This window comes from Meles meles, chromosome 5 (assembly GCF_922984935.1).
Source record: "Meles meles chromosome 5, mMelMel3.1 paternal haplotype, whole genome shotgun sequence".
Classification (NCBI taxonomy): Eukaryota; Metazoa; Chordata; class Mammalia; order Carnivora; family Mustelidae; genus Meles; species Meles meles.
In genome coordinates, this window is record NC_060070.1 from 59545914 (window position 1) to 59571188 (window position 25275).

At 36.0% G+C, this 25275-nt stretch overlaps 1 protein-coding gene across 6 annotated transcripts in view; it reads right to left on the minus strand.

Moving 5' to 3' along the window:
- UTRN (utrophin) overlaps positions 1-25275 on the minus strand; it is a 505495-nt gene that overhangs the window by 160187 nt on the left and 320033 nt on the right. The window contains exon 1 of one of the 6 annotated variants that reach the window (XM_046006022.1): positions 1531-1950. The exons of the other annotated variants lie outside the window; for them this stretch is intronic. Within the exon in view, the coding sequence (XP_045861978.1) occupies positions 1531-1581 (51 nt within the window). The 5' untranslated portion in view covers positions 1582-1950. Of the gene's footprint in view, positions 1-1530; positions 1951-25275 lie in introns of those variants that run through there. 6 annotated transcript variants of the gene reach the window in all.

Here is a 25275-nt window from a genome sequence, read left to right on the forward strand (position 1 = left end):
TAGCTTTGCCAATAAAACAGCCAGAAGACTGAGGCAGGTTACTAACCTCTGGTATCTGACCTAGGCTTTTAAGACTAATAGCCGCAATTACAATACAAAAAGTCCAGCTATTGCCTACAATTACTGCCTCTCAGGGGGTCTAAGTAATGAATTATTCATGTAACATATGCCCTATACCTTTTTAGGAAGAAACAGACAAATCTATACAAACCAAGCTAGCAGACCTCTTTATGGTCATAGTTTGTCACCTGCTGTTCCCAGCTGCCATAAAAAAAGTTATTCTCTCCCTCCTCTGACCCTTTTAAATGGTGAGCAAGGGGAAACCATCCCTATTCTCAGGAATTTAGGTGCTTAACAACATATTAAAGTGAGAGGTCAAAGTGCACCCTGTGTTGCAATCCTTACTACTACAGTTGGGGTGCAGGAGAGATGGGGGCAGGGGAAGCTACATTCCTCTTTCTCTATACTCTTCCCACTACACTGTTTCTATCACCAGGAGGGAAGCAACGACTGTGATTGTTTTGGAAAAGCTTCTAAAGTTTTCAAATGACATGGTTTTACACCTTTTTCCTCTGGCAATTGCAGTTCCGTTAAAAAAAAAAAAAAGCCCATTATTCTTTAATGACTCAGTATAGTCTCGCTTATATTTGTACTTGTAACGAACCATGGTATTCATGGTAAAAGCCACTGAGCACATCTTTAACAACTGATAAATAATTGATTTATGCACATAGTGAAATCATTTCACTTCTTTCTTTTTATTTCCATATTGGAAGTTTAAAGAAGATAAGTGCTTGGCATCCATAGGCTAAGGAAGGGCAGGAGCCCATGAGCAGCACGTTGAGGTTTTCTGTTTTGTTTAACTATAAATGTAAGGTAGCTTTGGCAGCCTGGGCTCAATCCTAGAGTGTGCCAAGAACTTTCCTACGGAAAAAAAGAACTAAGTGCAAAATTAATGATCCAAGCGTTAAAGCTTCACAGTGCATGCAAGCACTCCACGTAAAAAACAGACACTCAGAAATAAAAAAGAAAACGTTTAAGAACGGATGTGCCCTTGTCACAGGGAGGTATCATCTCCCAGCTCAGCACTGAATCTTCAGAAAGCAGGCTGGGAAAGGCAGGGCTCCACCAACTGCAGGGAGAGGAACCTGAGGGGTCTGGAAAACAGAACCCATGCCCGATGAAGTCAGACTTTGGCATGAAAACCCAGTGTTGTTGCTGTTTTGTTGTTGTTTTTTTTTTTCTTTCCAAAATAACTTTCAATTAAATTACCAGTCGACTTGAGTACAAAGGATCTCTTCTGATGTGGAATTCTAAAACTGACAGGCATCATGAGAAGTCCTCCTGACCAAAGGAAAGAATTGCTAATTTGCTCTTTAGTTTAAAAAAATATATATAAAAGACGATATCAAATCAAATATGCCTTAGAAATTAAATAACCAGTCACTAGACTACCATGAAAATGCATAGTTATAAAAAACAGACAAGGAAGAAAAAAAGGTACATTCATGAAGTCCACGTTCTGCATACCTTTTCAAATTTTGTCAGCAATTCCCGTAAGCTGAAGTTCAAACCAATCATCGTCCAGTAGCCCTTGAAGCCTACATCTTTCTGGCGAATTTCCTTCCGACAACAGCTTTTAACTTCTAAAATCCGTATCTTTTCTGGCTATACTTTAAAATCCTTTGTAAAATCCTTTACAAGCCTTGCCTTTGAGCTATGGTCCATGAGCAGCAGCAGCTTGCGCTGGGACATTTTAGCCACCCCACCGTGGGTCCGTCTTTTCATGGACTTCGGAGTTCGCAAGGAATAGACCTGCTTCTATAATTTCTGGTAGCTCTGTTCCACGAGGCTGGCATGGTCTCCTTTTTCTCTGGGAAGCCCAGGATTCCCTTCTGCTCACCTCACTAATGACCTGCAGCCCACAACTGTTCTCTCCTGGGCCCCAGGCTTAGAGTTTGGTCTCAATTACACACAGCAAAAAGAAGCTATATCCTGGAAACTTGCATGAGAGAAGGCAAAAAAAAAAAAAAAAAAAAAGCCAAAAAAAAAAAAGCCAAGTATTACCAACTTCCTCCATTCAGACTGGTTTCAGAAAGAAAAAGAAAAAAAAAAAGTCCTGGGTAAAGAGCCAGTTTTCAAAGAGCATGACTTATGTAGAGTTCGAACAGCAAGGAGTGTACTCTTGTCTGAAGAAACACCCAAACACGGGACAAGAGGCCACCGGCTTGTACTCTCCCAGACACCGCAGCCTGCGTTGCTATGGCAACCACCAAGCTAGTTTCAGTCCCTTTCCCTAGGTCAGGCTGTCCCTAAGGGATGCTGTCAGTGCAAGAGAACTAAGTTGTTTGAAAAGTTGTTCTGTCTGTCTGGAGAGAAGTTCCCGCAACAGATCGACCAGCCCCGCTCTGCGGAGTCTGCTGCAGGGGAGGGCAGTGGGAGGCGGCTTCGCTGGTCCCCTCACGTATCTGACAGTAGTGTGGTAATCCACTTCTCTTCCAACACTTGTTTATTATTTTAATCAGCATCCGCCCTTCACAGGGTTTGAAGCGAAGCTCACTCCCACTTCCTGGAGGCCTCCCTTCCCCAAACTGCCCTGTGGTATCTCTCCAATTGTATCGGTCCCCCAACAGATCATGGGATCTATATTCCACTCTGGAGCCCACCCACGAAAATAAAGGGGGGTGGGTGTACAAAACAAGGTGAAACACCAAACACAATATGTGTGGTCAGCTGTACTATTTCTAAAAAGGTCTGGACAGGGAAGGGATGGGGAAAATACTTGGAAGGAAAGTATCTCACTGATACTACTAAAAGGCACTCAGACTGTTTCACGTGGAGAATTGGCTTATTTCTGAAATAAAATCTAAGTGAAAATACCCAAAATGTGAGTAATAACCAATTACGTCCAATGTTAAATTTTTGATGTTAAATTTTTACTGCCACTCACAAAAACACTTCTGTAAATTTTTAAGTGTAATTGTTTTAAAGGAAAAAGTTCAATCCAAATGATATCTTCTCGGCACTGATACTAAGGACATCATTCCAAAGCAAAAATGTGGTTTTGCTTTTTGCCTTACATAGCTATTTAGTATACCAATAAAAGTCTGACAGATATGTCCATATGAAATATATTTCTCTCATGCTGTGCAGAAATTCATCATAAATATATATAACGTTCTTAAAGGTGACATGATCACACAGGGAATGATGTTAATCTTACTATGACTAAGTTTACTTTTTGAATCAGGTTACAGAGCAAAGGAAAAAAAAAAAAGCCTGAAATTAGAATATGTATCTCCTAAAAGGCTATTTGAATTACTTAAATATCAAATTGTTAGCACTCGATCATAGGGAGAAAGAGATTCGATTAACAACAGAAAACAAAGAAACTTATCGAGAACAATATACAATATGGTTATTATTTTTTGGATTTGCAAACAACTTTTCTTTCCCTTTCATTCCCAGCTTATTTTCATATCAGTATTTCCATAGCATGTGTTTTACATATGCGAATCTATACAAAATTTAACAAGCTTTTAAAATATTTTCATCGTTTATTCATAAAACCAACATGTCTCTAGGGAGACATGGCATTATGAGATTTCTAGCAGAATGTATTTCACCTCAAAGTGCCCAATTCAGATTTAGACACACGCACTATTAATTTCAGAAACAAGTATGATACGTAAAATTAATCTGTGCGGTCTGTATCAAAAAAGCATTGACATCAGCACGAAGACCAATCATCGGAAATGGAGCAGAGAAACTTATGCAGGAACTGACCAGGCTGACCCAGATCTGTAAGGGCTCTGGGGCCACATGCTGAGAGCTTTCAGCCGCAACAAATAAACTTTTTACATAAAAACAAGACAAAAGGAACGACCAGCACCACAGCCACCAGCAGCACCACCACCACAAAAAATAAATAAATAAAGGAGAGATCGAAAAAGAACAATCTTCCTCAGCTGGGCAAACTTCCAACTACCACCCAGGGTGCTGGATGATTGTGATCAGAGACACGTGCAAACATGCAATCCCCCCGTGCACGTATCAGAAGAATGAATTAAATAAAAACTCTGTGGAACAACAGAGAATACCACAGTCTTTCTCTAAAGTGAGTCTTACATTTAAAGTGTCCTTATACCAGAGCAAGAATGATTAGGTTATTAGAACTCCAAATATCCTCTCTCTTTAGACAAGGCTAATTCTATCAGGGAAAAGAAGGATCACCCTTCATATTAGGGAATCTTCCCGAAAGCATGACAAGTACCTGTGTCCTGGAAGAGACAAAGAGAGGATAAAGAAAGAGGGGAAGAGTATGTTTCCACCTGGAATTAATTCTAAAGTGCAGTGTCCAGAAGTCAGTCTCTATACCAAGCGCTAGCTTCTCTGACCATCCCTGCAAATGCCTGACACCCATTCTCAGAACAGGCATCCTCTGCTCAAATACATAAATAAAGCTCCCGAATTACAGTTATAAAATATCAAAAACTAAGCTACTGATAAACTTGGCTATGATGACACCCTCTTTGGGAGGAAAAGGGGAAAAAAATACTCAGTGGATCGATATGGAACCATTCGAAAGGAAAAAAAAGTTAATTCTTAGCCAATTTTAATAACAGCGTAATTATAATCTCACTAAAACACTGAAAAGCAACTAAAATATTATTTTATTGACATGTAATTGGCATTAAAAATGTAAAGTTTTAAAGACAAATTATTTATATAAAAAATTCAAAAATATTCTATAAAATTCAAATAGCTAAACTTTAATATATTAGAAGTGCTATGCTCTTTGATGACTGAGTGACACATGAGAAGTGAGACTTGTAAAATATAAAAGTTAATTGCTTGTATAACTGTAAGCACATTTTACTGTTATTTGTTTGATATCTGTAAATAAAAACACTTTCTCAGTTTAAACTCTGTATACAAAATACCATCTTGCTAACACACCTTACATCTCCAATCTCCACAGCCATTTCTGTTTTTACCAAGTACCTCTTTGATACATTATCTCCTATAATCCTGCAATCATCAACACGAAAAAATAGAGTCTTCCAGTGAAAGCAGTCTATCACTAGAGAGACTTAGTAAATCGGATGATGAAATTTGAAGTAGCGACACTTTGCCAGTCTAAACTAGTGTGCAAGTAAATTGTGCACTAGTCCTCAAGAGGTGGAAAAAACACAACACTGCCAATCCCCACAGCAGATCAACACTGAGCCAGGCTTCTCCAGCTAAATAAGCCATGTCCCAAAAACACAGACATGCAATTCCACGAGGAAGCACATGTTACAGAACAGAAGCACAGGAAAACTCAACAATGGGATCAGTAAAATCTAAATCTGAATTACTTAATAAAACCGCATTCCATTGCCAAAATAAAAAGAGCTAAATATATGTATGTACGTATATAGATGCGTATATATGTATATAATATATGTATGTATGTATATATGTGTATATATATGTGTGTATATATATATAGGTATATACATATGGTTCTGGCAAAAATTTTCAAAGGCGAAGCTAATTAAGAACTTCTTAGGTCTAAAAACTACATTTCACTTAATTTATTAAAAGAAGACTTACTTATTTAGCAATTTCATCAAGGCAACAAGACACTCTCTAGGGTTCAGTCAAATAAAAGCAAACAGAGCAGTGGGAATGCTTTGCTGAAAGGCAATTTATGTCTTACCCGTAGAGTAGTCTAAACATAGAGTTCAGATTTTTAAAAACCGTAAAGATACATAAAGTATCTTTTCTATCCAAAACCTGATGGATTTCTTTTTACACTGGTCAATATAAAGAATAAAAAGAAAAGGGGGAAAAAAGCTTCCTGGGAACATCTAAAGGGAAGCATCTGGAGGTCAACAGGTGATGACAAATGAATCAGCACATCATCGTCGTTCAAAATCAAGAGCTTCAGGCATGGGGAGAAAAATGTCCTTGTTATAAATTCATTTGGACTTAAGGAACGATCCGGATTATAATGCCTTCGAAAAGAACATACACAATTCTCCTTTTCCTAACTCTTCTAACTCAGGGTTTATAATTCAGAAATAAAATGGCTGCAAGACCCAAATCATGGTCCAAGATTTCAATTCCTTGTCTGCTGCTGCTGTAGTTCTACTAAGACGAGTCTACTCAAGGCATTACAGCTCTCTGGCTCACATCAGCCCGCAACCAAGTCTGTCAGCTGGTAGCCATTTAAAGTAAAATACAGCCCTAAAGGGCAGAAGGTTCAACCTAAAATGGAGGCCTGAGCCCCCTGATGAAAGGCGGAACTCTCCTTTTATCCCAGAAAGTTCAGGCGATATGCTTTGTACACAAAGAATTATTTTTAATGTTCATCTCTTCAATAATGTCATCTATTCTGGTAATTTTACAGGTGGCCGTTGGGAAATAAAAATTATACTTCACAGGAAAAAAGATTCAATCCTTTTTTTAAATTTCCATAACCCACAGCCAGAAGATTCTACAAGACATTTTAAAAGGCACAAAGAGCTTTTTCTTTTTAAGGGGAGTGGACGGGTGAGGTAAGGTTGAGAAAGAGAAATGCCAGCTGATCTGCTTCTGAATTAGCCAACCAGGTGCAGGGGTCATCCTTCAGCAAACTTCTAAATATTTAATGATTCAGAGAGCTCCTTATTAGGTGACTAAAAATAATGCCAAGACAAGTTAATGTTTCAAAACCATATCCTTCCTAAAAAATATGCAGCATCAGACAAGAGTGAAACCATCCCAGGCAGCCAAGCCTCGTCATTCCAGATGTCTATTGACAGCAGAAGCCTGTGGGATATGCAACTAAATCATAAAGGGCTTTGGAGAAAGTTCTTACAGGTTTTCTAATGGTTTTGTAAAGACTTTTCTAATTTTCTTCAGCTATCCAGATTTAGAAAATTAGAGCCAAAATTAAAATATAAATTTTCGTAATAGTGAACATGTCAAGATGAATCAAAATCGTAGGTGCTGTTTTTACTCACAAGAAAAAACTGATACTAACCTCAGGAGGGCGTTACCCCTGTAATGTGGATATGTACTGAAGGAACTGGACATTAAGTGAACCCAGAGGAAGCTCAAACTGACCCAGTGACAACAGCTATGATTCTGTGTGTAATCCTAAGCAGAGGGGCTTTTCTGATGCCTGAAGTCCAGTTCATTCAGAGCATAGTTCCTGCTTCAACACTGCTCCACGATACTGCCATCTCTCTGCTTAGCGTCCATCTTGGAATTCTCTGCCAAATCATACCACAAACTTTCTTGGACTCCCTCCTCATGATTCACCTTCACTAGTCTCACCAATAACCTGCCCATACATTTATCACTGGAGCCATTCGGACTTACAAATACGGCTCCTCCAAAAGACAGTCTATCATCTTTTTTTTTCCTAAGTATCCTTAGTTATATTTACTTTCTGTGCTTTTATCTCACTTCCTTCATATGTTTACTCTGAGCGATGAGTTCTATATTATGTCTTTGTTTATTCTACGAAAGTTTTCATATAGAAAGTGAGCCCAGGCAATGTATTATGTAGTTCATAATGAAATCAATAGGCTAATCACAGAATGAAGAATCCCTATGTTTGATAGAACTAAGTTGAGCCATTACATTTCCTGGAGATTATTAGAAGCAACAGAATTGACTTTTAAAAATCTGTCAAATAGGGGCTAGGGGATAATTTAGCAATATTCATCAAACATTAAAATTATATAAACTGTGAGTCAGAAATTCTCTCCCTAGGAATCTAATTTGCAAACATGTGTACAGATACAGGTACAAGGATGCTCAGTAAATCTCATCTGATAGGGCAAAAAGGTGAAGACAGTCTAAATGTCCATCAGTAGACAACTATGTAAATAAGTTATGGCAGATTTCCCACAATGGAATGCTGTGCCATGATGGAAAAGAGGCAGATGGTTCCTATGTGCTCATAAGAAATAATCTCAAATAATATGTAAGTATATAGGATATGTATATATATAGCCAAAACAGGGGGGTGGGGAGGCACGATACAGTTATGCTAAAGTATATTATATGAAACACAGATGATATCTCTGGAAAGATGTGTGAAGAAGACAGCAATGATAGTCACCACTGGGAGAGGGAATAGAGATCTGAGTGTCTTGAACAGGACATGTTCAGTATTTTATAGTGCATGAAAATTTTACCACAAGCACATGATACTTTTTTCCATGCAAAATTAAGTCAATAAATAGATGGGAAATTCCCAGCTAAAATAATTTTTATCTTCCTGGGTAAATATCTATTTTTTTAATGGCGGAATAATTAGATTTGAAAATGCCACCACAGACAATCATTTTTGCTTCGGAAAGTTTCAGAAGTTTGGAGGTGCCAGATGGTCTGACATTCTACCAAATCAGCTCTCAATAGAAATAAGCCTTCCACAGCAGTAGGCTTGTCAATGGTAAACTTTTTTAAAGCGGAGACAAAGCCTTTTTGTTCTTGTAAGTTACTCAATAACTAGTGACTCGGGCTTACTCAAATAATAACTTTGTGTCTAAAAACGGCAGTATACAATTCAAACTATTCTCTTTCCAAGGAAACTGGTACCTCTCTCTGTTATCTAACACTTGATATTCTATGGTATATAATTTTGGGGTATGTTTATAAAAATCAACTGACATATGCCCACAAGAGAATATCTAGCCTGGCTTATTGAAGGCAATTGAAGCATCATTTCCTCTTTTAATCTGAGCTATATAATCCAACCTAGGGGGCTGACTGAGTGTCGGGGTTTATACTGACTGCAGCGATGGTGCAATACAATTAGCAATTTCGCTCATGGACCTAAGTTATAGTACCGAGAGAGAAAATAGTAGGAAGGCAGCCCTGCTTTTCATGTCCGGAGAAGTATGATTCATGTGTTGTGAAGGCTGCTCTAACAAAGGGAGATGTACTATTACAGCTAAAGCAGACATCAGACACTGAGTTCAGGCACATTTTTCTTTAGGACCATTTCTAGACAGAGAGAGGTTTATAATCTCCAGTTCTACTTTAACTTTGCCAAACCCAGGAATTTAAAGCACCATTTAAATCCAGAACTTGCACGTGATGTAATGAGCCCTGGCTGTTATATGCAGCTGATGAATCACTGAAATCTACCTCTAATACTAATAATATCCTATGTTAATTAATTGAATTTAGACAAACAAACAAATCCAGAATTTGATCTGGCAGGTGTTTTAACTTTAATATAAAAATATGGGATGAATACAATGGAATAGAGACTTTAAAAGCACAATACTGAACTAGTATTTATGCTTCCAGGACAGGTATGGGCAACAAAATTGTAAGCCTGGGAAGCTGAACAAATATTTAACTGATGTTGCTACTGTACAAATATTTTAAAAATATCACTTCAGAAATACCTTTGTAACTGATGAGAGCCACATAATAAAACTGATTTCATTGTTCAATTATAATTCCTCTTTTACCAAATTTATAACACATCTTGATGACTAGACTTATTGATCACTAGAATGACTGTTGGCAATGTGCAAAAACCAACTACACACTCATAAGTTAAAAACCTGCCATTAATTAGTAGATTCAAAACATGATGCATGCTATTAAGGATGCTACAAAGACAGCACAACACTGGAAAATATGAAACAAATTTAGAAAATTTAAATGTAATCTAAATGTTGCTACAAGATATTGAGGAATTTCCATATTCTTTGACTCATCCCACCCATCTTTATTCCCACTCCCAGAGCCAATGGTTGCTCTGATTAGCTGTAGCATATTTTTTTAAATGCCTCTTAACTACCTTTCAGTCAATACTACATATTCTTATAGAAATGATTATGGCTCAGAATGACAAGAACTTATATCATTAGAACATAACTTTCTCATTAGAAATTATGAATCAGATCCTACTACTACTAGAATAGTCTGAAAAGCAATGTAGAACCATCTTAATAATGTGAGAAAGCAATAATGTTACATATGAACTAACTTATTTATATTATTACATCCCAGCCTTAATATATTATATCTTTCATGGCATAAATAAGAAACAACAACACTCACAGTTAAGAGACCTGGGTTGTGATTTGATCTGTAATAACACTTATCCAGCTGCCTGACCCAGAAAAAGACACTCAAACCCTTGTCTAGACTTTGATTTTTCTTTGTAAAATGAACCTCTCACACTTCAGCAAACACTCAAATACTCTCATCAAGAAAGACATTGACCAGCACCATATAGTTGATTGGTCATTAGTTTCAACAAAAATTCATTGACAGTTGGATAATTTTAATTATAGCACAACTGAGACTTTAATACAATTCTATGCATTACCAGGAGTGTTTTCATATATTACCCCTAAATTAATAAAAACTCTGATAACTATATTATTACAATAAATTATTTTGAGAAGCATGTGTATGTTCTCTTAATATTCCCATTTATGTTCACCAAAATGTTCATAACTTGTAAAGTGTTAACACTGGCTATTATTAGTAGCACAATTTTAAAAACAAATACAGATATTATAAAAAAGTTCACTGATCACAAATTATTAAAAAGCAATATTAAGTAATAAAATATCTGTCATGTTAGCAAAGTGGTTCCTGAAGTAACAATACTCCTCCCATTTTGTTCACTGATGCACCCCCAGAGATTACAACAGTCCCTGACACATAGTAGACAACCAAAAAATTGTCATTGGATACGCATATACCTGTATATTAAGCTCATAAAATGTTGAGACTTCACACAACTTGGAATAACCAATATACTTCAGTGGCCAACTATTTAAGTATCAAAATGTCTTCATATTATTTGGTACCCTCTTGCTATAGTTCTGTCACTCCCCTCCTAACAGAATTGATTGAAGCCACACTTCTTGATGCTCTCTTTCCTCAAATTCTCCTGTTTCCAATTAGCATGACAAACCAAACTAAATTCTCTCCAAAAACTAAGAAAAAACCCATGTATTTTATCTCCCCCTCTATTGTTTCATCTATAAAACTAGTACAGTAATAGCTGATTTCAAATGTAAAATTAACTATGACTTTTTTAGAACATGTATACAATATCCTTATATCTGGCAAACTGTGTTTGGTCCCTAGAAAGCATGCAACAATAATAAATAAAAAGCTCATTCCCTGCTTACAGCTTAAAATCCAAAAGTTTTTCATACTACCATATCAAGTCTTTATCCTTCTTCAATGTTCTCCATATCCCAATGCAAAAATATCTAAACTATAATGGAGCACTAAGTAATAGAACTTTCTGTGATGATGAAAATGTTCTCTATCTTTGATGCCCAAAAGAGTAGGATGGCTACTGAATACTTGAAATGTAGCTAGTGTGATTGAAGAACTAAATTTTTTTTTAAAAGATTTTATTTATTTGACAGAGAGAGAGAGCACAAGCAGTGGGGAGAAGTAGAGGGAGTAGAAGCAGGCTCTCCACGGAGCAGGGAGCCCAATGTGGTGCTCGATCCCAGGTCCTGAGTTCATGACCCAAGATGAAGGCAGGCACTTAAAAAGACTGAGCCATTCAGGCATCCCTGAGGAACTAAATTGTAATTGTTTAATTTTAGTTAATTTTAATTTTAATGTAGACACACATGGCTATGGCCTCACTATACAAATAATGCCAGGCATGATTTCTTCACAATATTCTCAAGGATATATGCCTTTCTAACTTTCTCCAAGACACGCTCTACTTTTTCCTCCATTGACAGGATTCTCTTCTCTTCAACAATAGCCTCCCTTTTTTCAATCCATGGAAATTTCATCTAGTCAACAAGGTCCAATTCAGTTTCCCTGCTCTGCTCAAAGCCTTGTGCTAAAGCTTTAATTCAACAACTTCCTATTAATAGCACTCCTCTCTATCATGCTGCACTGTTATCCTCTATATTTCTTACAGCCTGCCTTGCTTTGTTTACAGGCTGTTTTGTCAATTTATCTTCCCTCCAACCCCAATAGGGAGCAAGTTCTTTCAGAGAAAGGGGGAAAAAAGTTGAATTTATTTGTCCCCCATATAACCAAAAGAATGCTAAACATACAATCATTGCTCAACAGTTGTTAATTAACAGGAATAAAAACAATTAGAATTTATTAAAATTTTTCATCCTTAATGTCATTTTACAATTGAAGAGAAAATCATGATCTTGGCAGACACATATGTTTACAAAGTTACCAAAGTAGTTAATCTCATTCAACTTCCAAATAAAAAAATTCTAGGGGATATTTTAATATTTCCATTTGCTGAAAGGATCCCAAGTTACTTTATAAAGATTTTCGTACTTTTCTTACTCATACATGTCTTCAGAGAGGTTCCAGTCCCTCTTCTGTAAACCACTCAAGCTTAACTTCTTGACAACAAGTTAACTTGACTGTACTTTTTAAGAGTCATACTTTAAATTTTAAAAGAAAGTGCTGCCCTCTTGTGAAATGAGGTAGAAGATTTATCTTTTCATGGACAGTTGAGTAAATAGTGCAAAGGTATTAAGAGTTAAATTTTAACACCGAAACAAAACAGTGTTTATCTCAAAATTGTATCTATTTCCCCTGAGGTCTCTCCTTTCTGGTCTTGGTTAATTTTTCACCCAAATGAGGAACAGATCATCAGCTTGTGCTGCTCACAAATGTACTATAACTAAAAAATAATGAATGATGGGAGTATCTTCACTGTAACAGGAATGAATGAAAGATTGTAGTTTTTAAATATTCTATTAGTGAGGGGACAGTGGAAAAGCCAGTGACAGAGAAGATGAGTCAATGATAATGTGGGAAGTTTTAAGTCAACCCATTAACCCTGGGCAAGAGTCTAATCGGTCTTTAATCCACTTATTTACGTATAAAGTGAGCATTTTAATAATACCTTGTATTGCAAAGATTTGTGCTGAGACTAAGTGACATACCAGAAGCAAAATAATTAGCATAGTCTCTGTCATATGGTAAGCGCTAATTAAAGATTGTTAAACCAGTAGTAATAATATTACCATAAATAAGATTACATTCTTAACAGATATTTAAACAATAAAGTTCCTCAGAAAGTCTAACAATTGCAATATATGCCATCTTTTATTTGGGCATCTATTATATGGCTCGCGTACTAGGTGCCATAAAAATATTACTTTGAAGGAGCTCATATTCTGCTATCCATGAAATGCCTGGAAAACCACTCCCTGATTTCATGAAGAACAAGGGTGAGTGGAGTCACAATTCACAGAAATGACTGCTATAAAACCTACGGGCTTTAAGGATCCAGTTAAACATGCCAGTTTGCTTGAGTGACAAATAATTGACCATTTGATCAATTCTAAAGGTATCAAGAACTAGAATAGGAGAGAGAAAAATTCTAATAGGAGAGAGAAAAAAATCCCATAGCATTTCCTTTTTTCTATGGAGTGAGCTTCTTAGAATGAGATTTTTGCTTCCCCTCCCACCCTCTCCTCTGGGCCTGGGATGGAAGGAGGATGAGAGATTGGCTGGACAAAGAGTAGATCTAGCCATCTTCATCTTTCTCCAACATTTCCAAACATGAGTAATTCACAAGCCAGTTTTCATTTACCCACCACCTTGGGACACACATGTAAATAGTTACCATTTACATCGGAATATTAGGAACAGGTGTGCCCATAAAAGAACATGCTTAAAATTTAGAACCTTCTTTGATTCCAGGCTCAGCACTCTAAGGGCCCGTATATTTAAAGTAATCTTCAGGAAATTCTTTTGTCATGCAGATTTTTTGTCAAATTAAAAGCCATCCCCTGATATATTTGCTTCAGCAGTTTGAATTTTTATGCATGAGAGGTTTTCTTAACTTGGGAAAATATTCCATTTCTTGATTGGTATTATGATAGAGAATAAAGGAGTATCTGGATAATGAGGTGAAAAAGTGCCTTAAGGAAGAGTATGGGTCTAATACTTACAAATATATTTTTGGTATACCTTCCTTAAAAAAAAAATCCCTTTTTAAAGACAACCCATAAAAAGTGCAGGAATGACAATCACACTGTTCTATTATTCTAATTAGTTGCCTCTCTGTTCAAATAGCAGACAGCCACAGAGGAACCTTGTAACATTTTGGTGAGCTAATCGAGAAAAAATCTCCAATTAAATGTTAAGGAAAGAACATTAACATAAATATGATTTATAACATTTTAAATTAAACAAGGCTTTGATTTTACTGGACTTCAGGCAAAAGAACTATTGATTCATCATTCCACCTAAGGGATAATGTTTCTAACAAATAAACAAAGGTTAAAAAGGCAGGGAAATGTATGCCTCAATAACTTTTCAAACCGAATAGAATTACATGACACTGTAACCACTAATTCCCTTAATCTTGTGGAAGGGTTGCAAATCTGACAAAGCGAACGATAAAGTAAGTGCGGGAAAACAGAAGAAGTCAACCTAAGTCTTGTTACCATTTATTTAATCAGGTAAATCAGAACATGCTCAGCGACCCATAGCAAGATCAACAAGAAAAGGTTTTCAAGTTCAAAGAATAAGAGAAATGTGCCACTACAGTGCATGCTAAATAATAAGTTTTCAGTAGAGGTGTGTTGATTCAATGCGATGGACCACTGAACACCATTTTGACATAAATTTCTTTAAAGATGTGCTTCCTCTCCCCAGCCATCCCTTCACGAGGAGTCAGTGCCACCTGGGACATCTTGCACTTTCTGCCAGTCAGAACCACGCTTTGAGTAGCTCTAAACACTACATCACCAACACAGCTTTCTGCAAGTCTCCCAAACCCTTTTTCCTGCTACTGTTCAACCGCCCCAGCCCCTCCGTTCTGCCCAGATTTCTTGATAACTAACGTGAAGGCTGTTTTCTCTGACTCATTTTATTTTATTTTTTTCAGATTCTTAACGCTTTTCCTCTAACCCTGAAGATTCTATTTCCTGTTACTAATCGAAGAGCTAAGCTTGAATTACCTTGGTGACTTGTATCAACTACCTTTCATACTGCAAGCTCCACTGTACTATGTGGAGCACGTTTCCATCATTTTTTAAATTCTTGGGTTTCCTACCTTCTTTCCATGTTGAACTAGGAGCAAAGCACAAGGAGGAATACAGAAGTTGACTCTGAAGCCATTAAATTTAAATACGTTTTCAAAACAAAATGCTTTATAACTACACAGGATCTAACTTCTATGACTACTTTTAAAAAGGAAGACCATAACTTTAATACATTAAAATTATGCATAATAATTAGGACAGACATATATAATTCTTTGAACTACAGTAGCCTCAGGGGGAAAAAAATTACATGAGAAGAAGTCAATAACTGGCATGGGCAAATTTCCAGGCCTTGGGGCACCTGGGTGACTCAGTTAAGCGGCTGCCTTCAGCTCAGGTCATGATCCTAGGGTCCTGGGATCGAGTCCCACATGGGGCTTCCTCGTCAGTGGAGAGCCTGCTTCTCCCTCTGCCTGCCATTCTACCTACCTATGCTCTCTCTCTGTCAAATAATAAATAAAATCTTTAAAAAAAAATTCCAGGCCCTTAGCTAATTCTATGCCAACAAGATTTAAATTCATTAGCACTATATACTGAAATTAAGATAAAGTTAGTTTCCCTGATAAATTAAGAGTTATGAAATCATCGTGTTTTTTTGTTTTTTTTTTTAAATAAAGCACTGTGGAAAAAATAAAACTAAAAAAAAAAACCTGCTGGGGAAAAAATATAAATTAGGCCTCTAAAAATAAATGTATGACTATTATGTAGCCAAATTTGTAATTAAACATAGACCTAGCTCTCATAATTTCTCTTTATTTCTAAAACTCCTTGGATTATTATTAGGATATTAACAGTTTGTAAAACTAATATCATGTGTTATAAAATATTTTCTTAAATGCTCCCTCACTGAGATGAGAGAGATCATTAATTTTGAATACCCTGTTATTTTATGCCCAAAGCCTAATTCCATCAGAAAATGATTATACCTCTATGAAACTCTCTATTTTGGCTCTTTGGATCTAAAGTGACATATAAATATCAGCCATTTCAATCAGTCAGACAAAGTGTTTCAGTACTAATTTTAGTACTGAAATGGCATTTAAAATGGCATAAAGGAAAAAAATTAAAAAATTAAAAAAAATAAAACGGCATAAAAGGATGATAAACGTGATTTGCATGAATTGGGATCCACCAAATGGAGGCTGCCATGTGGCCCAGCCCACATCACAAATTGAAGCCGACATCAGCCTGCTTTATGGAAACAGCCCCCTGTCAAGGACACCTAGTATATACACCAATCACTGTCCTCCAACTCAGCTTTAGCCAGCTCGCCTTACCCTAGAAAATAAGACCTTCTAGCATCATGAGGAAATCTCCCCACCTCCCAGCCAAACATATCCTATTTCCACCTTGCTTTTCCTAAGGCTCTATAAAACTCTCTCTTCCTCCCAATTCCCCCAAAAAGTGCTCCATCCGCAGGAGGCACTGTCCTCCCCCAGCCCATGGATTGTGTTCCCCTGAATAAAGTACATCGAACTCCTTACTATTTTAGTTTTGTCATTTGACAAGGAGGAAGATTAGGAATGCTTACTTAAAAACTTTAGAGTTTTGTGCATAGTTCCATAAGGTTTTGCTTTTCCTGTGCATGGACTGATTTCTTTTAGCAACCATGCGGCCATGCTCCTATTTACATGTATCCCTCCTTTGCCAATGTAAATATAAAGTCACACGTGACACAGTATTATGAAGAAAACTACCCCAGTGATCTTGCTCTTTTTAGGAAGATGATGAAAATAATTAACGAAACGATAAATACGGTAAGTCATACATACCACAGACTCAAATGTACATGCAAAACATAATTTTAGAAAGCATGAGTACATGTGTCTAGAAACATATACAATAGCATTTTTGATCCAGACACACAATCACTTCAGCAAAATCAACACAAAATTTTAACAAAACCCAATTACTTACAAAATAAGCAAAAATGTGCCTATTTCCATAAAAACTACTCTCTCACTAAGCAAAGTTAAACTCCTTTCCTATCTCACCAACATGCAATATTTTAAACTTTAACCTAGACTTTGGGTATTTGTAGTTCCCTTAAAATACATTATCTTCGAATCCCCTCTGATAAATCAAAATTTATACTTCTACCTTTAAATCCTTATCTCTAAAAAAATAATTAATTAATTGAAATAAATAAATAAATAAATCATTATCTCTGCTTCTTCTGTGAAACCCACTCTAACTCTGAACTGGTGATCACTCATGTGCTTTATGCTCCAGACCCCATCACTCTCTGATGGAGACAAGAGCCCTTGAAGACACCGGACCTTTAACTTTGTCTCACACTTCTGCTCCAGGCATCGATAAATTTTCCAGGACAATCTACTAATATTTTCCCTAAAGCTCTATCATTATCTTGAATGATAGGGGGCATGAAACAGAGTGCTGTGGGTTCTGACAGACTCCACTGGGAAAATTCAAAGTTTGTCTATGTAAACCCAGAAGGAGCAAAAAACAAACAAAAAAAAGTATTAAATCGGGCTCAGGGTCAAAATTTTCCTGGGTTATAGAACATCTATTTAAGAAGCATATCCCCTAATACATTGCACATAATCTACATAAGTATGCTCTATTCAGGGAAACCTAGATAATAAAATCATACCAATATTTATTCCCCTGATTCTAATAATCAGAATCAAACAAGTGGCCCATTGGAAAAACATCTCTTTCTTCCTGGGCTGGGCAGTGTATCATTGTGTTTGTTGGTTTTATTTTTTCTGAAACAAAAAAAGCATTTCCCGTTAAGAAGAGAAAAGGAAGTTACAGAGTTCTCTGAGAAGATGGAGGAGGTAGGTAGATGTGTGACATTTTCTCTCTAAAATGACCTTCTGTCGCTAGTGCATGAAACACCTAGAATTGAACCATAAGCAGGACAGCTTGTCTGAAAGGGAAGAAAGCAAACAGAAAACTCAGAAACTAAGAAACATTGCTCTCCAATCCCTCAAGCTAGACAAATTCTGCATCTTGGGATTAGGGTTAGAAAAGCAAAAGAAGGGGCGCCTGGGTGGCTCAGTGGTTTAAGCCTCTGCCTTCGGCTCAGGTCATGATCTCAGGGTCCTGGGATCAAGCCCCGCATCGGGCTCTCTGCTCAGTGGGGAGCCTGTTTCTCCCTCTCTCTCTGCCTGCCTCTCTGCCTGCTTGTGACCTCTCTCTCTGTCAAATAAATAAATAAAATATCAAAAAAAAAAAAGAAAAGCAAAAGAACCCCCAGAAAAGAAATGTATAACTGAAAAGGATGTCAGATTAGCAGGAAGTTACAGAGAAATGACTGGAAGGAAGATCTAAATATGACCAGGACAACTAAAAAAGAGAAGGAAGCTTTTATACAAAATGTACAAGCTCCATAGACAGCACCACAGATTAAATCCACATCTGTAAAATTTCCCGGCTCATACTGCAGGGGATTTGTACAAGTAGTATAAATTTAAACAAAAATCAGCCATAATATGAAAAAGTTCAGACCACACTTTTGTAACTTTTTAACTGAGTCAAAATTGGCTAACCCACACATAGTAATTAAGAAAATATCATCATCTTTTCAGAAAGGGACTACACTCTGTGCCTTGTTTGAGGTCTCATTAACTTGGAATAAGTTCCAGTCAAAGACAAACAGGTTTTACATACCATACTAGATTTTAATTAGAGCTAAATATAGTTGCTAATTTTACATTCATGTAAACACCTGCATTGCCTGTGTCAAGATTCCTGAGCAGTACGATTTCTGTGAACCTAAAGCATAAAATCAACCAATCACAAATTAATTACCTTATTCATGGAAATATTATTCAAATTTTGTGTTTTTTCTTTAATAACTGAGTTGTACTCAATTGAACTGATTGAAAGCATAAGACAAACACTCTAATATTAGCATTTTGTTAGATCACATAATATAAGCATGGTATCCAGAATCTGTAATTATCTTAGGGCCAAGGAATAATTTCAATAATGGGCTACTATCATTGGTGACAGTGGGTTAGGATCACTAAAATACTGATATTTAAGAGCAGCACTTTTATTTCTTCCTCAGTTCCAGAAAAAAAAGTCCTCCTATTTCATTTTATTTACTTATTAGTCTGAAATAGATATCTTTATCCAAGAACTTCCAGTCTTTAAATAAAGAGGAAAAAAACCTGGCAATAGAAACGATTTCAACTGCATTAAATGACAGTAACTCCAGTACATTTTGAATTTCAAAACAACAAAGATCACAGTTGAGAAGCAGCTCTTTTCAAAACATTCTGATCTATGATATAAATATTGGGACCACATTGGCAGACTTTCATACAAACCCCTAATAACAACAGTTGTTAAAAATACGTATTTATATAGCAATTTTCATGAGACCAGAGCTTTGAACAAATAAATATAAACTGTACTCATGATTATATATCTCCCTGACTCAAATTTGTATGTTGCAAGATGCCCTTTAAGAAATATAAAAACTAAATAAGAAATTTTTTTCCTGGCAATTTCTCAAGAAATTATAAGCTAATAATCTTAGTAGAGAAAGAACTTCTAAATTTTACTTATGATACGTGCTGTGAAAACAGACACAAAAGAGAGTTTAAATTTTGTCTATTCAGTAGTATATTCTTGCAAACATTTTCATGCTTAATAAACCATAAACTTCCTGAGTTTCTTTAGTATTATGCTAAAAGATACTCTCAACATACCGTGTTTGGGATAGACTTTAAAGGTCCTCTAGAGTCCACCTATGTACAATATTTCAGTTAATCTAATGATTCAATATCATTATATTATTAATATTATTATAATAATCAATATAATGATTCCATCTATAATATAATCCGTAAGTATTTTCCGATTTCTATGTGAATGCTGACACAACGGAGAACTGTTTTTCAATGTATCAGGTTCCAAAATTACTGTCTTATTTTCCCCCCTTCTGCTTATATCATAGGAAAAAAATTCTCAGTTTTAAAATACAAACCTTCCCCTATTTAAATGTAATTATCATGACTCCCTCAGTTTTCTCTGTTTTATTTTGTTCGGCTTTTTTACCCTAGAATACTTTCTTCCGCCAAGCTATTTTCCCCAATTTCTTTATGGTGCTAGATTGTATAGTTTTATCTTAATGTTCCCTGCATGTTCTCTGACACATGCTGGAATAGAGCCTTTCCTGAAAATAGCTGCTCTCTCCTCCTGCTGATAATGTCTATGGCCCTCTGGCCGAATAAAGGCAACACATTCTTGGGAACTCTTTGCGGATGATCACCTCTGGAAAGGCTGCTCTGACATCTGAAAACCTGATTAAGTATCCCTCTCCCCTTCCACATAGAAGCTCCTATAGCAGCATCTTGCAAACAACCCCAATATAATGCCTATTTATATGCCTTCATGATTCAAGAAATACTGACAGTAAAAGCAGTAAGATAAGAAAAAATAACTAAGAATCAATAGGACTTAGTATCTGATTGACTGGAAATGGGGAGTGATGGCAGGTATTTAAGAATGGTACTTAAATTTCTGGCTTGGGTACTAGGCAAGATTAACCAAACAAAGTACTACAGTAAGAGAAATGGATCTGAATTTTAATGGGTCTCTGAAATCACCAACTTAACTTGACAGTTACAACCAAATACTGAAGTTACAGAAGCCAGGAAAGAAAGCATCAAATGAAAACAAAAGAGGTTTGAGGACAGGACTCTGGAAAACTACTTAAGTACTGAACAAAGGAAAGAAAGCCAACAAAGAATAAAAGGAAGGAATAGCCAACTGCAGCAATAAAATTAAGAGTACATGTGGGGCGCCTAGGTGGCTCAGTTAGTTAAGTGTCTGCCTTTGGCTCATGTCATGATCTCAGGGTCCTGGGATCAGACCTGAGTCAGGCTCCGTGATCAGTGGGGGGTTTGCTTTTCCCTCTCCCTCTGTGTTCATTCTCCCTCTAGTAAATAATTTTTTTTTAAAGATTTTATTTATTTATTTGACAGATAGCGATCACAAGTAGGGAGAGAGGCAGGCAGAGAGAGAGAGAGAGGAGAAAGCAGGCTCCCTGTCAAGCAGAGAGCCCGATGCGGGGCTTGATCCCAGGACCCTGGGATCATGACCTGAGTGAAAGGCAGAGGCTTTAACCCACTGAGCCACCCAGGCGCCCCTAAATAATTTTTCTTTTTAAAGAGTACATGATACACCAAAGGATGAGAACACATGAAGGAGACTACTGTCAATGTAAAATGGTACAGAAAAGATAACATCATGGGGTGCCCAGGTGGTGCAGCTGGTTAAACTTCTGACTTGGTTTTGGCTCAGGTCGTGATCTCAGACTCCTGAGATTAATCCCTGCATCAGTCTCCATGCTCAGCACAAAGTCTGCTTGGGATTCTCTCTCCCTCTTCCTCTGCCCTTCCCACTTGTGCTGTCTCTCTCTCTCTCTCTCAAATACATAAATAAATGTTTTTTTTTAATTTTTTTAAAAAAGGAAAGATAAAATCAGGAGAAACCTAGGAAGAAGTAAAGCAGTAAAGTCATCAATGATCTTGGCAATCGCAACTTGTAGCTGAAACAAAAGCTAGACTGCATTATATTGAGGGCAAGTGGGAAGTGACTGATGTCAAGACATTTTGAGTATAAACCGTTTCAACAAGTTTGTGAAACAAATGATGACTTAGTGAATGGTGTAGAAAGCTTATCCTGACCCACTGAGAAAACACTAAAAAATAAAGTGGGCTGAGTTAACCACATACAGCTGTGAGAATCTAAGAACAGCAATTCTAGTTCTAGCTCTTTTAGTTAAATACTGGAATCCTAGCACCAAAGTTACCTGATAATGACAGATTAGCCAATTCACCTCATGGCGCCCTGAAAGGATCACAACCAAGAGCCATAGTTTAATGCATGAGCATTCTGTCATCCAAAAGAAAGAAAGAAAGAAAGAAAAGAAAACTAACAACACACACCTTCCAAAGTTACTTTTTAAATACCACTGGTAATCTAATTAATTTGATTAATTACTAATTAATTACTCTGATGAATTGAAAATCAATTCTAACCTAATTTTCCAAGCAGATATGTCCTAGACCTAATCTCCTTGCTAAACAAATGGATACTTACTAAGAAATTCTATAAACAATGCTAAACAGTGAAAGGCCTGTGCTAAGTGACTTGTTTCACTGTTGAACCAAAATTCTAGTGATTTACCATCTATGAATCTATGTTTAAGGGAAGCACCTAGTGTTTAGAGATAAGCAGTCCCAAGGGTAATACAATCAATATTTACTACATGCAAAATAAAACACTGCAGACTGAGAGACCACCACCACCAACAAAAACCATGAAACATATTTTCTATTTAAATACAGTGCCAAAGAATAAAAACAGTGTAATTCATCAACAAGGATGACGACAGATCCATAAGAGCTTATCTTGAAAACGAAATGCTCACTGCCTTTAAAAAAAAATTACCCTGTACTTCAAAATTGTTCAAATGTTGCAAATGGAAAATCATTAGTGGTTTTTTTTTTCCCCATAGTGTTCTCCTAAGATAAAAAGCTATCCTGAGTTTGTGAACTACAGTAACACTTTTGCAGTATTTCAGTACCAACTATTATGTTGAAAAAGCAATTTCTTAAATATCACCTTGATAATTACACCTTCCAAAGTACTAAAATTATACAGAGTAGCCTATAACAACATCTGGAGTACAAGGTTAAATATATCTCCTATTAATCATAATTATTCAATTCTCCTATTCACTAAAATTGTTTAAATGGCTGACATAAAGAAGGCCTAATGAAACAAGAAAAAAAATTTTTTTAAAGAGAAGAAGCAAATTCAAACAGAAAACTGGGGCTTTAGTAGGTAAGTATTTGAGCACCACGCTCCTGGCAATTGTAAATGAGTTCAGAGCTCTCTGGCTGCCAAAGCAAATAGAAAAGCAGAAATTAGTTACATTTTTATCCAATGTCAATTATAGGTGGGGGGAAGGGTAGAGCAGGATGTGGAAACATAATGTAATATATAGAAAATGTAATATTTAGAAAAAATATATGTGAATATAAGTACTTATATATACATGAAAATTTTCAGGAAGGCTCTATAGGATACTGGTTGGTCTGAGTTATGGTACTCAGAAGGTAAGGAATCAGTTTGGGAGATAGTTCACTTTATATATCTATATACTACTATACTCATATTTTTCTCACAAGAAACATGTAGTATTTTACAATTTTAAAACATCTAATATAAATAAACGCAAAACAGTAAAGAAGACAGTGGACAGCAGTACAACCTAAGGGCCAAAAAAAAAAAAAAAACCTGTCTTAGATTCTGAACATGAAAATACAATCAAAATCAAGAAACATGATTTCAACCATACCATCACAAAACAGTTACCATCCAAAAACTCAGTGTTGGCCTATTATGGTTTGGAATCAAATTTAAAGAGAACTCAAAGTAGAAATCCAATTATGTTCTTTCACAAAACTAGTGAAAGATAGAATAAAAGGGTGTGTGTGTGTGTGTGTGTGTGTGTGTGTGTGTATGAGAGAGAAAGAGAATGAATAAAGAAAAAGGAACAGGGAAGGGTTATTTGCAAAATGACTCCCAAGAAGCAAATGAAAATCCAAATACATAAAATTCTATACTACAAACCACTATAATCTCAAATTATGGCCCTGGAGTAAACTATAAAGATGACCATGAAAATGTCTGGAAATATGGGAAAAGGATATTTCTGCTGCTGAAGTCTATCTTCTTTATTATCGTCATCATTAAAGGAAGATTTTCTTGGAGAATCCAGTTAAAAATTATTAATCTCATTATAAACGTAATAAACTTACAAATCAAATCATGAGAGTTTGCATCTCAATGGAAGAGAAGCATTGATTTATAACCGGTAAAAAAAAAAAAAAAAAAATACTATCATACATAAACTATTAGTTTTAAGATACCTAAAATTTATACACAAATTAAAAGCAAACACCTATACATGGTATCAAAAGTCATCCCATTCCTATAAAAAAAAGTAACAATAACTGTCTAAAAGGTTATAAGCCAAAAAATTGAGAACTAGGGCTAAATATTTTAATAATTTAAATAGGTAAGATGGACTGGCTGATAATAATACTGAGAGGTCTTAGAAACATTATTGCACCAACACATAATAAGTATATTATATAAAATATGTATAAAAAGCTTTTTAAGGGAAACACAAATAACTAGAGGTTTTACACTACTGATTATATTCATAAACCATTTTACACATTTCCCAAACATACACAAAAAATTTAAAACACATTAACAGGCCCAGCAATTCTATTCCTAGGTAGAATATTCAAGAGCAATGAAAACATATTCCTGTATAAAAACTTGTGCACAAATGTTCATAGCAGCATTATTCATAATAGCCTAAAAGTGGGAATGATCCAAATGTCCATCAACTGATGAATGGATAAATAAAACATGGTATATCCATACAATAGAATATTATTCAGCAATAAAAAGATAAGAGATGCCAATACAATATATAGCACAGCCAAATCTTAAAAAAATATGACACTAGGTGAAAAAGGCCAGTAGCAAAGGACTGCAAATTATATGATTCCATTTATATGAAATATCCAGAATAGCAAATCTACTGAAACAGAAAGCAGACTTGAGGTTGACAAGGTCTGGGGAAATGTGGGGATTAGGATATCCTGCCAAGGGGGGTAAGAGGTTTCTTTTGGGAGTGATAAAAACATTCTAAAAATAGATTGTGGTAATGGTTATACAACTGTATGACTATACTTAATATTACTATATTGTGTAACTTTGAAGGCTAAATTACATGATATGTGAATTACATCTCAATGAAGCTGTTCAAAAATGAAAAAACAATATTACCCAAAGCAATTTAAGGACTCAATGCAAATTTTATCAATTCTAATGGCATTTTTCACAGAATCTTTCACAAACAATTCTAAAATTTGTATGGAATTAGAGAGGATCCCAAATCATGAAGGCACTTTTGGGAAAGAACAAAACTACAGTCATCATGCTCCCTGATTTCAAACAGCACTACAAAGTTAAGTAATCAAAATAGTATGTTACTGGCATTTAAAAAAAAAAAAATCACATAGATCAATGCAGCAGAAAAGAGAGCCCAGAAATAAGCCCATACATACATGGTCAATTAATTTATGACAGAGACGCTAGGAATATACAGTGGCAAAAGAACAGTCTCTTCAATAGTGTGGGGAAAATTGGACAGGCACTTGCAAGAGAATGAAAGAGGACCACTATC